Genomic DNA, 14,569 nt, shown 5'->3' on the forward strand with positions numbered 1-14,569 from the left:
AGTGTATTTCGGCGTTGTGGTGCGTCCCCATTGTGTAGTGTTTTGGTTCAAGGTCACAGTTAAATGATAACTCAAACAGTTTATATAAGCGCATGCGCGAGTACTGCTCTGTTGTTTTCTCGCTCGCAGCGTTAAAGAATAGCTCTTTCTCCAATTAGTAGAGAGTGAACCTGTAAACTTTATATGTGCAACAGGATGGAGCCCCTCCCCATTGGAATCTCTTTGCACGAGAGTGGTTGAACGTCGAAGTACCTGACAGTTGGATTGGTCGTAATGGTCGAGACGACAGAGCTCTTTTTCGCTGGCCTCCACGTTCATCTGACTTAATGCCATGCAATTTTTTCCCTTTGAGGCTTTATAAAAGATCGTGTCAACATTCCACTGCTACCTAATGATTTGCCAGGATTGAGACACAGAATTAAAGAGGCTATTGCTTCCCATTACTCCGGATGTGTTAACCGAAGTGTGGGAAGAATTGGACTTTAGGTTGGATGTGTACCATAACTAAATGTTGTGCATATTGAAAATTTGTAAAGAAAAAAAAAGTAGTTTAAGTTTAATTTGATGTATGATGTGTTGCAAAAGGTCTAAATTAAACTTTTATAATATACCATTGAAAGTGGGACATTCTTTTATGGACACCCTATTTATAAGACTTTGACTCTTTTGTCGCCTTTCACCATCCCAAATTACATACTTAAATCTAAGAGTTTTACTAGTTTGATTTTATCATCCTCACTTAAAGAGTTTTCGCTTGCCAATGGAAAACACCCATATCTCAGCCAGGTATTTGAACCTCGAAACTTTATAGTCTTAAGTTCGGTGTACAGCTGAAAATGCTTAAGAGTCGAAACTGTAAAAAGCTTGATTTATATAAGTATGTATTTTAAATATGGCTTTATATATTAAATTCTACGTATTTGTTGTCATCAACAGCCATGTCATTAGAGACAGAACACCGAATAAAGGACTTAAAAGTGGCCACCTCCTTCTATAATAAACTATATCAACACCTACTTTTAGTGATTTTTTTTAGCATTGAAAACTTAGAACAGGATTACGGAACTAGAATTTGAACTCGGTTTCTCCAAAAAGCGAGCCCATCTTAACTTGATGCACTTTTCTCTGTACATATTGTACTCGAATCTTTCCTCGTGAATAGCAGGCTTGAAATGAAATGTAGGGCTTGTGAGAAGGTAGGGTCATTGGGATTACGAATGATGCGGGTTGCGGGCATAAATAAATGAGGCAGTCATGCAACTTAGCAAAAGACCACATATAAGGCTGGGAACATTAAAAATACTAAACATGTTCTGTTATTCAAAACATAAATGTTTATATTTTACTTCAGTATAATGTAGTTATTTAAATTTATTTAGTAGCATGCATAAACCATTTTTTTTCGACTGTTTATCTGTAAACCTGAAAGTTTAGAGGTTGTCTTAAGAAATTTTTATTCATTATTGTTTAACTACTCTTTCTATTTTTCTTGGATACTCCAGAAGTACTGTATATATCGGTTCATCCGAGCCCTGATACAGGTGCGTGAATTATGGATTGTCTCCCAACATCTTGGATTGTGATGTCATGGCGGCCGTCATAAGTGACCTTGATCTTTAACCTTGACCTTTGACCTTGAAATTTGATCTTTACCTTCAAAATTCCTTAAAACATTATCCAAAGTAATTCAAAATTTGCCAGAATTGACAAAAATTCGTCGAAACAACGGGATTTTTTCAGTGTTTATGAAAACATTTTCAAAAAAAAAAATCTTTAAAAAATCTTAAACATTTAAACTTCCTTTTTCGAGAGAAATATTCCCTTTTAGAGTGAAAATGTCCATATCGTTCACCAAAATGGTCAAAGGCTTGAAAAGACCCCAAAGAGGCATAAATTCTTCCAAAATATTATTTTAAAAATTGACTTCAAGTCTCCAAAATCATGACCTAGACCATTTGAATAATGCCTATCTGCAATTTTGTTTTCTAAAACTTTCCGCCATCTTTGTTTTCTAGTTGTTTCCGCCATTTTTAATTATGATGTCATATCAGCCATATTGATATTTCGTAATTAATACCCAAAAAAACTGTAAAAGTTTTAAATATTATAAAAATGTATTTTGTTACAATTTTAATAAAATTTAAAAACTAAATGCACTTACATCATGGAGCTTCGAGTCCTAGATTCGAACCCGGTAAGGGCAAACATAAATGTAGACAGTTCCTTCCTCCATGGAGGCTACCCGTAGAATGACCTCCCACCACTATTATCAAGGCAGATGTTACGAAAAACTATATGATGTCAAGGCAACTATATGGGATCCACCATTTTGTTTTCGTCTGCTAGTGTTCACTGCCACAATATTAGTTTTTTCTTATCTAATAGCCATTTTGTCAGCCATTTTGGCCACTATATTGGAAATCTGATTATTAACCTAGAAACTAAGAAAAATTACTAAAAATAATTTTAAAAAATACTCATAAAAATATTGATCAAAACGATTGATTCCAGTTTTTGGTTCGATTCTTGGTTGATGCAAAAAATATATTTTAAGTTAAAATAATATTTCTATTAAATATCATCTCAATTTATTATTTTAAGAAATTTAAAAAAAAAACATAATTTTTACAAATAAATTTTATTGCATAAATTCTACACTACTGCATTATAAAAAAGCTAATTAATAAAGTCTTTAGCGTTTCTCGATTTCTATGGTCATCCTTCTGTGCGAAGTGAGTCCTTCACATGTCTGGGCGTGTAATTTCAGGACATTTCCACATGACCGTCGATTACAGCCTATAGCACACAGCTGAGAGTTCTCAGCATTGTTAAAATGGCAAAAAAAAATATATTTCATAATGCCTTGCACTGAACATGTGCGCAAATACCTTGCCACAGAAGATACATTTTGGTCGTATTTAAGAGGCCACTCCAGTGTTTTAGGGGCACTACGCAACCTGCGTTAACCCCATAAGATTCAATGCTATTTTCATTTTGCTTATAACTTATTAACTAATATAGATTTCGAAATGATGCTTGCTTGATATGTAAGACAACGATGCTCTTATCAAAGCACCTTTCTTCAAAAACGTGCATAAATTATTGTTCAAACCTAGACAATACACTTATGCATATTAGTAAAGATTAGTATAAAACCATAATTTATGCACGTTTTTGAAGAAAGGGGCTTTGATAAGAGCATCGTTGTCTTACATGTCAAGCAAGCATCATTTCGAAATCTATATTAGTTAATAAGTTATAAGAAAATTAAAATAGCATTTAATCTTATGAGGTTAACGCGGGTTGCGTAGTGCCCCTGAAACACTGGAGTGGCCTCTTAATGTGCAAACAGTCGTTGACAATTCTTGATATGACTTTTCAAGTCTCCAAAAGTACAACACCTGCTGCACTAATTAATACATTTAGAGGTATTATTAAAATCGTGTATTACAAACTTGAGAAACTTACAGTTCTTGATGTTGTCATATAGGTGCAGCTGGGTAATGGAACAATACCAGTTGTTGATTCCTTGGTTATCGATTTCAGTGCTGCTGATGAAAGTGTATTCATTGAAGTCTCCAGTATTTTTGAGCTGATAGATAATATTTTAGATGCTACAGTCGAGATAATCATGCTCGTTGGCATCACTGACACCAGGATCTCTGTTTATGATGGCGTTGACATAAATGTTGTTGTATGTGATATGTCAAACTAGGCCAAAGAACCTTCAATTGTGATTGTAGAGATTACATCAAGGTCTTTGTAGTTTCAGCTTCAAGTTCAAGTAACGATGTTTACTGAAAGACTCGCCCACTTTTTTGTTCCTTTTTCTAACACTAGTCATGCCGAAGTTAGTAATTCTGTAAATATGTTCACATAGGCACCACCCCCATGTATTGAGAAATGCGTTGATGATTTGTTGCCAACTCCCAAAATGCATGTTATCAAATTTATGAGCACTGAGTAATGCAAATGGCTTGAAATTCACTATTATCTTGGCCTTCTTGCTGTCGTGAAACCTTTTTGTGCACTGATATCCTGGAATTCCTGTCGCCTTAAAACTTTTTATGTATTCTTATCTCAGCCGTACTGTTGCTTTAAACCATGTCAGGGTAAAATCTGCATCTGAATATGCTTTTTTTACACTACTTACTGTACATTAATGCTTATTATTTTTTAACAGGCATTCTGCTGCCAAACCAATCAAATTGTTCACCAGCCAGTGGACCTGACGTCTACGACATTTAACAAAGTGGTCACTGGGAACGAGCTACCACAGCTTCAAAGTAAGTTGCAAATTTATGTTAAAGTAATTTAATGATTTACTAAAGTTTTGACAAAAAAACTACTGATCTCTTTGTTCTGTACCATATGAAGATTTTTTTTAAAAATAGGCGAGTGCAGGCATTTTACTAAAAAATTAAACTTAAAGTTTGTGTGAGACAGTGGGGTTTAAGCACACATTTCAAAATTCTTAGTTATGATGCAGAGACATAGCATGTTTAAGTCGGTCCCCGGCTTGCTTATGCGGTTATATGTTATCTGTAACACTTAGTTATACATACCTTATAATACTGTTAACAACAATATAGCATAAACGCATGCAGTGCAAACATTTACAGATGATTACACGAAATTTTCCACGATGAAATTTTATTTTAAATAAAAACATTTTATTTTTAGAAATAATTGGAACTTATAATTTTTATTTTTAAGCCATTATTAAATATTTGAAATCTTGTCTTTTCATTTCAATTTAGAACAATTATTAATTAATAGAAATACTGTAATTTCGTGAATATATTGGGTAGCTAAGTAGACCTGAAGCAGATATACATTGGCTTCGCGTTGATGATTTATTTTCAGTGCTCTTTTCACATCATTGACGACACTGAGCCACTAGTAATCACGTGTAACCCACCCAAGTATGTGACCACGTTATCGAACCAATGAGCGTTCTAAAAATGCTTGAATTTTATATAGGTAAGTGGAGTCTAGCCTGGAGTGAAGTAAATCCGCTAAATATTCTTGAATCTATTACTTTATTTTTCCAGAATGCGCATAATTATAGAACTAATTTTACTTACATCTAATTATCGAATGATAAAATATTTATGTACCAAAGATATCATGTGAATGTTTCACTTGCATGTTACTGTGTCACGCAGTTGACGGCATGTGATACCGAACTAACGCTTGCATTTTCCTACGTAAACTTTTAAAATAACAACACCGAATAACGTTTTGGCCTGTTAAACCATCGTTCCCTTAAAAGTATAAAAACACTTTCCTAAAAACGTTTTTATTAGTATGTACTGTATACAAAACGTTGTATAGCTATAGCATACTATATTGTTATAATAGTATGTAGGTATTATGTAGAAAACTTACCTTGGAAAAACTTCCTTTGTTGGTAAAAACTACAGAAACACATGTTATTTTATACTTCTGAATAAACAGTACATAACTGCGGTGTACATACGCACGGGGTCGAACTATTGAATAGGCTTGCGGCTGGAGTCACGTTGGGACAGGTTCGTGAGTCGTCATCGTCTCAAATTCGTGACGGCCGGTTCAAGAGGAGGCCGGTTTGATGTTGCTCGGTTAAGATAAATTGTGCAGTAAAACATTTAACCACAGTGGCACTTTTTCCCTGTTTCCCAAAAAAAATCAGGATGAAAAGGATATTTCAATTATTTTTTCGAAAGTTTTTCTGTCCTGCAGCAAACAAACATATTGTTACGAACGCCGACAGGACCGCGACACGATGCCAGGCTTGGAGCTGGCTGGCGGCCCTGCACGGCCACTGGCGTCACGCGCCGTCCACTGACATAGGTATGCCGCGCGTGCCTGGCCGGATTACAAGGGTCCTCGCTACCCCCTGCCCCTCCGCACCCCGCGCATCGTCCTTCCTCGGCGCCGTTATCTATCGCTGAGCGGCCTCGGGAATTCCGCGGGCCACCGCGCGGAGTGCCAAGAATAAACACCACCTTTCTGGACTTTTCGGGCGTCCGGTCGACCAGGGTGATACGACTCGTCACAGCCGCTCTCGTCGGTTCGAGAAGGGCGCCCCAGGTACTTGAGCAGCGACGCCGGCCTCCGCGGGAGTTCTGAGCGGGTCCCGCGACCGTTCCGGAGTTCCAAGAGTTCCGCTAGCGAAGGGAAATGCGACATCGGCGAAGAGGGTGAGAGACCCCCTCGAGAGTGCGACTGAGTGGCGCGAGACTGTATCTGTGGACAGGCGCGAGGTAAGGGGCGAACCACTGCTGAGCCTGGCTCCAGCGAGGAGTGTGAACTGCGGAACTTGACTTACTCGTGGAACAATTTTTAACGTTAGAATCTTTACACCCTTCCCTTACCCTGGACTTAAACACATAATCTCTCGCACAGGAAGTCGGCATGCAACCATGCGCTAAGGAGATCGACAAATCAATGCGGGTAGTAGATTGTTCGGTGTTGCGTTTAAAATTTGGGTTACTACATCAAATGAGGCAGTTTAAAATGTCAATTTTTGGCTATGTTGAGGGGCATCTGCCTCAACAATAAGTATGTTTGCTGTTCACCACAGCCTACGAAGCAGACATGTATTTTTGTTTGAGTGCTGGACACATATTTGTGTATGCAGGTCAACAGGGAGAGCTGAGCAACACTGTTCTGAGTTCTCCTGAGACAACAGCAGTTAACAGTGAAGACGGCAGCAAGAACTCTAACAAAATATCGCTTGGCAATTTCGATTCATATTCCAGCCGAACGAGTAGCCAACCATTTAACAAACAAGTAAGTATACACAATTATCCCACTGCCTTAAATTAATCATGGCCTCATCGTCATAACTTAAAAAATGCAACGTTAAGATTATTTTTTTATATTAGGTGACTAAACATTAATTGAAATGATCTACTTATACACTTGGGTTATGGGATCCCCTTTCTTTTTTGTGGTAGTGTTTTGTAGCCTCTATATAGTACACCACAACAATAACCTAAACTTAATTAAATTACATCATCCATGTTTAAAGTGTGAGAGTTATGGAGCAGATAAAATACGAAACTTTTATTTTATAGTGCCCATCTTATTGGCACAGATATTTGAAGCATCAGCTAGTTGTCTTTGTGGAAGATTCTGGTCTTGAATACTAGCGAAAGCATGGGTGCATAAATGGTTTTTTACTTTAAGATTGGTTTAAGCCAAGCTACTATCGTTAAAGAAGGGGTGGTAACAGTTCCAATTAAAAATATACCCAAAACGTTTCTAAGGTGGTAACTTACATGATAAACTTTTGCTGGCTTATTATGTCAAAGATTTGTTCATCCGACTTATTTCTTGCGGAAAATTGATCTCTTACCAGTTGTAACTAAAAGCGAGTATACTTATGTAAAATTCTCCAACTTTGTTTCAGCCAGTGGTTTGGCCGAAACCACATTCAGTCAAGAAAAATACATCAAGGCAGCGTCGTGAAACCTATAACTGGAGCGACCAAGAAAACCTATTCGGCAGTGCAGAAACATCGCAAGGTAAACTCAAGCTGTCCCTTCTTGTGTTTGTCCAACCGACCACTTTTGAAATTTGTGATGGGTATTGTGCTTTTAAGTAAATCAATTTTTTGCTGACAACCTGTATTCTCTTTTGTTTAAGACTCAAGCCTGATTTGTGTTTACTTCCATTATGAAGATTCGTGCGTGTTCCTACGCAGGTTTTTTTCTTCTTAAATATTCAGTTAACACATTTTGAGATACAGCTATGTTAACAATAGTTTAACATGTTTCAATGTAGTGTTTACTAGACGCAAAATACACGAAGTTTGGAAATTGCTGTGCATTAATTAAGTAGGTGGTTGGGAATTCCCAACAAAGCAAGTTTTGTTAAAAGATCATATGTTTGGAAACTAAGAGACATGAACATTAATGCGGAAATGTTAATTCCGCGCGCATATAGGGTGAGACTACAGTGACTGAGAGGAACAATGTTGTATACAAATGCTCTGTTGGAAGCAGGGTGACAAATTTTATTGAAAGAGATTACAAAATTGAGCATTTAAAAGAAGCTTTATAAACCGGTACGTTCAAGACCACGGCCATGCCGGACTATCAAACGTCAGTATATTTTTTATTTGAAAATAAAAAAAATAATAGCTAAATTTAATGTGCATGCGATATAGAGGCATAATATTGAGTTAATCTCACATTGTTGGAACATTTATTACGATTATTTTGTGGTTCATTAAGGAAATTTTGAAACATTTAATAGTGAAACAACAGTTTACGTAAGTAAAGTTCTTCTTCCGAATAAATACAAACTTAAGGAAGGTATATACGTGGAATGTTTTTTTTCTACCTCTGATGGGCTACAGATAAAGACCAATTTACATAAAATAATAATTTTACTACCAAAAGTTCAGCAGATCTTACTTATTTTTCTACATAATCGTCCAAACGGCTGAGGCATCTGTCATATCGTGACACAAGCTTCTCGATGCCTTCTTCGAAGAAGTCAGCCGCCAGTGAATAGAGATACAGGGCCAGCGCCTGGACTCCTCTCCCGCACGACGCCGCTGTGAGGCGGGTGGACTAACCGCGAGGCGCACTCACTTGTGGAATAACGTCAGAAAGAACTGAGTTACCTAAGGCTCAGTGTATCGCCTTATGTCTTGATCACTGAGGCCTCAGAGGCTACATGTTGATTAGTATGTCGAGAAAAACTAAAGACGTACAAGGGATGTCCGTAAAGTAAGTACTGTTTGGTAATTTAAAAAAAAATAGCGAGAAAAGGTTTTTTTTTTTAAGTTTTACTTTACTACATATCTACTTCACATTGTCACATAGTCACCACTCAGTTCCAAGCACTTTCCGTTAGTTGCATCAGTTTCTTTAAACCCTCTGCATAAAAGTTCGCCGCCTGGAAATTAAACCAGTTGACAATGTTAATTTTGAAATTTTTGCGATAATTTTTGACCCACATTTCATTCAATAATCCAAAATGACTTTTTTTCGTTTCAAAAAACGGTAGCCATCATTTTTCGACTCTGGTACGGAGATCGCTTGAATGTTTTCCGGAGATGTTTACTGAGCGCCTGTACACGTATTGTGTATTCGAAGTCCGTGTTGCCTATGGTCAAGGCATCACTTCCATTCGCAGGCAGTGAACTTCTTTGCAGAGCGGTTAAATAAACTGGTAGAGCGTTGCGAAAAGTGATTGTAACTCTGTGGTGACTATATGGAAATGTGATGTAGATATGTGGTAAACTAAAACTGTCAAATAAAAACTTTTTCTCGGGAATTAATTTTTTTAATGACCAAATGGTACTTACGGACATCCTTCGTAGATTCTCACAGCACAAAAATTTTGAAGCCAACACCGGAAACCTTTGAAAGGCACACAAACGTACATTGTTTCAATCGCACGTCTCTCATCGAAAAAGAAAGCATTGACCAGCGTTTTCGTAGCACGTGGTGTCTTACACCGGGCTGCTGGTTTCTGGAGTGTTCGGCCAACTGTGAAGGTGTGTGTTCGTCTCGTCACGGGCTGATCGACACTTCCAGTCAGTGGAGCGCAGCTCTGATTCACGCTCTGTTCAACTTCCTGTCCGACTGTTCGCGCCTGTAAATTTGCAGGGTTGTGTTTCAAGACACGCTCCTTTACCAGAATAGCTTATTTCGGCATTCCCTGCCACCCACTAGATGCATGTTCTGCGATTTCTAAACATCGTGTATAAATATTTCCCATCGGCGTGACAGTGTGTGAACCTACGTTGTAGAATTAAAACATTTTTTAACGTGATAACGTCTTATAAATCGATGAACGCCGGCTGCACGCACGAAACATTTTCACGTTCCACCTGAGCCGAGCGTGCAAGAATCGGCCAACCACCGTGCGAGAAAATCTTCGATAATATCAAACCGGTTAAGGCGGGCTTTTAACTAATTGTTCGTGATTATATTTAAACAAATTATTTAAATTAAATTTGCAAAAACTGTAAATAATATTTGAAAATGAAAAAGTATACAACTTTTCAATGTTTTCTTATGACGTTATCACGTAAAATTATCGTCCATAAATCAACTTTACAGACAACACCCTTTTTTTAATTCAGCTTATTTAAATATAGCTTATATTCAGTTCCAGTTCAGAATTTGAATACAGTTATTGCATTAGTATCACAAATGCTCGTTCAGTGCGATCAACATAAAAAATTAAATATTAGATGCATCTCCGAAACATTTTGCGGAAGTATGATATTATTTGAAGAATCTGTATGTGTTTGAAGAGTGAATGCACGTATGCTTCACAGACGCAGACTACGGCGGCATCGTGCTGACACTGCAAGGCCAGCAGTTCAACCAGACTCTGGGGCCAGAGTTCTGCGCCCTCGGCAGTCTGGAATACTCCAAGTGCTGTGATAGGACAGCCCACAACTACACCTTCTTGATACGCCTGAGCAAGTACATGCCCGACCAGGCGCTTCTGCTTCATTTCCAGTGAGTCACGTCAGCTGCGAATATGTCTACCATTTTATGATTGTTTATTTCTATTTCCATGTGTCGTCTCACCATAATAGGACTGTGCACCTTACCGCGAAGCTGTGTTTAGACTTTTGGTAGAAAAACAACTTAGAAACATTTCAAATACTGAATGTAGCAAAAATAATCCAAAAACTTTTATCTTTTGCGTATTTGATTTCTTCTCGTTGAGCTATTAAATAATATTTATTTTGACAGTAAAAAAATTTAAAATAGTAATTTCCACCGTAATTTTTTCAGTCTGAAAATTTTTAAATGAAAGAGTCACCACTAAATATCAGAGATGTTCTGCCAAGAAAAATACAGCATGACATTGCTTTGCCTCACATATAGAGGCGACTAGGCATCTGATACAAGTGCAAGAGTCGCTCATAGAGGTCTGGCACTTACAGACGTCGGATGTGCAAATAAACCCAGTTTACAGGACTTAAGCTAAGGTCACTAGTGTTCCTAGTGTTCCTATTCGTTAGAAAACAGATATATTAATGTTTTCCGAGTGACATCCTAATGCTACAGCATCTACCCCCCTCCCCCCCTCCTCCATCCATTATGGCGAAAATAATTTACATAATTTTCCTCTGAACCTTCAAACTACTTTCAAAATCATCATTATTATCATTACAAATATTCAGTTTTTAAGGATACGTCGTAGCTTATTTATTGATTATTACGGAACACTCCTGCGAGAGAAAAATACTTGTTTGTCTACAAATTTGTACTTAGGTAATTGCAAGTTTCCGCCCTTTATGGGGTGCTCCTGATAGGAGCCTACCTAATCTAAGGACTTGAAGATTTTTCAAACCAACCTAACACTAAATTTTATTTAAATTTACAATTTTTACCAACATAACAAAAAATTTCATTTTACAAATAAATGTTCTGATTTACAAAATAATGTTTACCGACAAACTAGCAACCTAAGTTTGACTCACAAATTAAACTCTATACCTTAACATAGAGCATCCCAAACTTTTATTTGAGTCATTAGCAACTAAATTTTAATTATATAAAACATTAAACCGTCTTAACCAAGGACAATATCTTCTCGCCGCGGGAGCTAGTCTCCCGAGCGTAACGCTCAACTTAGGGATCGTCCATTAATCACGTGAGGCTCGAAAGGGGGGGGGGGAGGGGGTCGGGAAAAATCACGAAATATCACAAGGGGGGAGGGGGGGGGGGGTGTAGAGAGATATCACGTGTATTTTTTTTTCCGCCCGATTTCTACTTAAACGAAAAGCGATGCGTGCCCTTGACTCGCCGTAGCCAGGCAACAATATCCCCGCCCGACGCAACATGAACCACCCGGCTCGGCTTGCCAGTCGCTAGTAAGACTGTGATTTTGGCGCCGAATACATGCGTAAATCACATATAAGCCTTTCCTTTATTATTTTTATGCCAGTGAGAATAAACCTGCAACCTAAATGTGTGTCTGGACATTTTTATCACTGTGCTTAATTTTCCAGAATTAAATTAGATTATACCTATATTTAAAGATAATATTCCGAAATTTTTAAAAAATATTTTGCACCAAAAAATACACGTGATTTATTAGGGGGGGGGGGGGGGTTTGTCTGAAATCTCACCACAAATCACTAGGGGGAGGGGGGGTTAAAAATTTGCTAAAAAAAAATCACGTGATTAATGGACGACCCCTTACCACTTACATTATAACTGCGTGATGACCTTGACTCGCCTTTAAGGCGGACGGACAGCAACTCATTTTCCAACTAAGTCAATTGACTTGACTCCGACTACATATTGAACTGCACTAACTCGTTACCACTGGTCCTATCGGCCAGACTGAGCCTGACTTCTAGATGATGAACCACGACTCAGACCCAGAGACTACGGAACCATACAGACGTATCATAAGGTCCGATTTTAGACGAGGCAGGTGAAGCCAAAAGGAGGGGGGGGGGGTATATCAGTGAACTACACGTACCAATATGGCGTCCGTTTGTTTACAAATGGATCGGCTGTACCTGTATTGGAGGTTAAATCGTAAAAAAATTTCAACTCATAGCATCACATTTGTAATATGAAGATTCTTTTTGGACTTTTAAAATATACAAGGGCTGTTTTTTTCTCAACCTCCGATGGGCTATAAAAAAGGACAAATTTACATAACATAATAATTTTACTACCAAAAGTTTAGCAGGGTATTACTACATAATAGCCAAAACGATCGAGGCATCTGTCTTATCGTGACACAAGCTTCTCGATGCTCTCTTCGAAGAAGTCAGCCGCCAGTGAATAGAGATACAGGGCCAGCGCCTGGACTCCTCTCCCGCACGACGCCGCTGTGAAGCGGGTGGACTAACCGCGAGGCGCACTGGCTCCCGCGTCAAGAGGTGTCGTAAGAGATGCGAATAGTGGGGCAGAATGCGCCGCGCTATTAGTCCACCCGCCTCACAGCGGCGTTGTGCGGGAGAGGGAGCCCAGGCGCTGGCCCTGTATCTCTATTCACTGGCGGCTAACATCGAATCCTCCCGCAATGGGCTGGAGCCGCGCCATCCAGCCCCTGAGCAGACCTCCGACCAGCCGCGCGGGCTGCCTGCTCGGGCGTCGGCACGACGGCAGACCGCTTCTCCCTGGGTCACGACCCCGCCCGGCCCTGCAGAGTGGATCACCTTAAATTCCAATATTTACAGCTGTTACAGTATTGTATTATATGTTTTACGATAAATACTGTTTGGCACAACCAGAATGCCACAGTACGCATTATAAAGAGTTTCAGATTAACTTCTGTGCCTAAATTACTTTAAAATTATATAATTTCTTCAGAAAATCATAACGTATGCATAAAAGTAAAACTTAACAGAATAAAACCATAAAATTTACTAATTCTAACATCTTTTTTTTATTTAATTGATAAATATTATTTAAATAATTCAGATGTTTATGTTTGATTATTAAATTTGTTGAACCAGATTCGTGAGAATAGCACACATCCAGACAGTTGAGAAATGTGGACAGCCCGAGGTAGCCATGGAATGCCCGTGGAACAAACATAAACCTAACTGGACTTCAGTGATAGAGAACCACCAACAAGAGCACAGCAGAGCTCTCTGGACGTTTCACGTTCATGCTGGTTCATTTGCACTTTTTGCGCAGACTTACAGGATTCCTCTCGTTCACTCCGATATAGTAAGTAATACTTTTATTTTCATAAAAATATTGTATTTTGGTATTTTCAGCAATAGAACATAAGAGTATTGGTATAAAAATATATCATTTTGTGATTTAATAATTGGTGGTTCTTAAACATCCTACTATATTCTCCAAAGATTAATTAATAATAAAACAAAGAAAATGTTTCAGGCATGCTCCTGTAATATTACAGAAACATTACAATATATCAGTAAGATTACAAAAAATTATGTAATGTGTTCTATGGTTAATGATTAAAAATAATTTCCATCTGTTTTTGGTACAAACTGGAATACTTTGGTATTTATACGTGGAGAATTTAAGCCACTTTGGGAACAGTTAATTTTTTCAAAAGTAAAACAGTATGAGTTAAGAATTTTAAATTTTTCATGTGAAATCTTCTCTCGAAAATGGGAAATTTTAGAATTTTCATTTTTTGTTTTTATATTATTTTTTTGATGAAAAATGAGAATTTTTGAGTTATTTTGGCAAATTTTGGTGAATTTTCAGTTAGTTTTGGCAAATATTTGGAGAATTTTTAAAGTTCAATATCAAAGGTCTCCAGCTGCTTAATGACGGCTGGTAGATGAGAAATTTAAGCACCTTTGGGGACATTCAGTTCTTTTAAAGGCAAAAACCATTTTGAGTAGTTAAGAATATTATAAAATTTTTATGGGAAATTTTCCTTTGATAATTGAAAACTTTTGAATTTTCAGATTTTTTAAAAACATTTTTTGTGAATTTTCCATTTTGGCATTTTTGGCAACATTTTGAAAGTTAAGGTCAACCAAGATGGCGGCCGTGGCATCATAATCAAAGATAGTGGACACCGGCTCCAACTTCTCACTCGCTTTCCAGTAGAATGCCTATTTATTTACTACTCTAATGTCTTTCTGTTTCCA

The 14,569-nt window shown here is 37.8% G+C and overlaps 1 protein-coding gene across 5 annotated transcripts in view; it reads left to right on the plus strand.

The window, feature by feature from the left end:
* Positions 1 to 14,569, plus strand: part of LOC134529858 (myelin regulatory factor) — a 103,006-nt gene that overhangs the window by 82,305 nt on the left and 6,132 nt on the right. For all 5 annotated transcript variants that reach the window (XM_063364373.1, XM_063364375.1, XM_063364376.1 and 2 more), the window contains exons 18-22: positions 4,184 to 4,286; positions 6,626 to 6,777; positions 7,400 to 7,514; positions 10,289 to 10,475; positions 13,448 to 13,664. In XM_063364373.1, the coding sequence (XP_063220443.1) occupies positions 4,184 to 4,286; positions 6,626 to 6,777; positions 7,400 to 7,514; positions 10,289 to 10,475; positions 13,448 to 13,664 (774 nt within the window). The remainder of the gene's footprint in view (positions 1 to 4,183; positions 4,287 to 6,625; positions 6,778 to 7,399; positions 7,515 to 10,288; positions 10,476 to 13,447; positions 13,665 to 14,569) is intronic.

Source organism: Bacillus rossius, chromosome 2 (genome assembly GCF_032445375.1).
Source record: "Bacillus rossius redtenbacheri isolate Brsri chromosome 2, Brsri_v3, whole genome shotgun sequence".
Taxonomy (NCBI): domain Eukaryota; kingdom Metazoa; phylum Arthropoda; class Insecta; order Phasmatodea; family Bacillidae; genus Bacillus; species Bacillus rossius.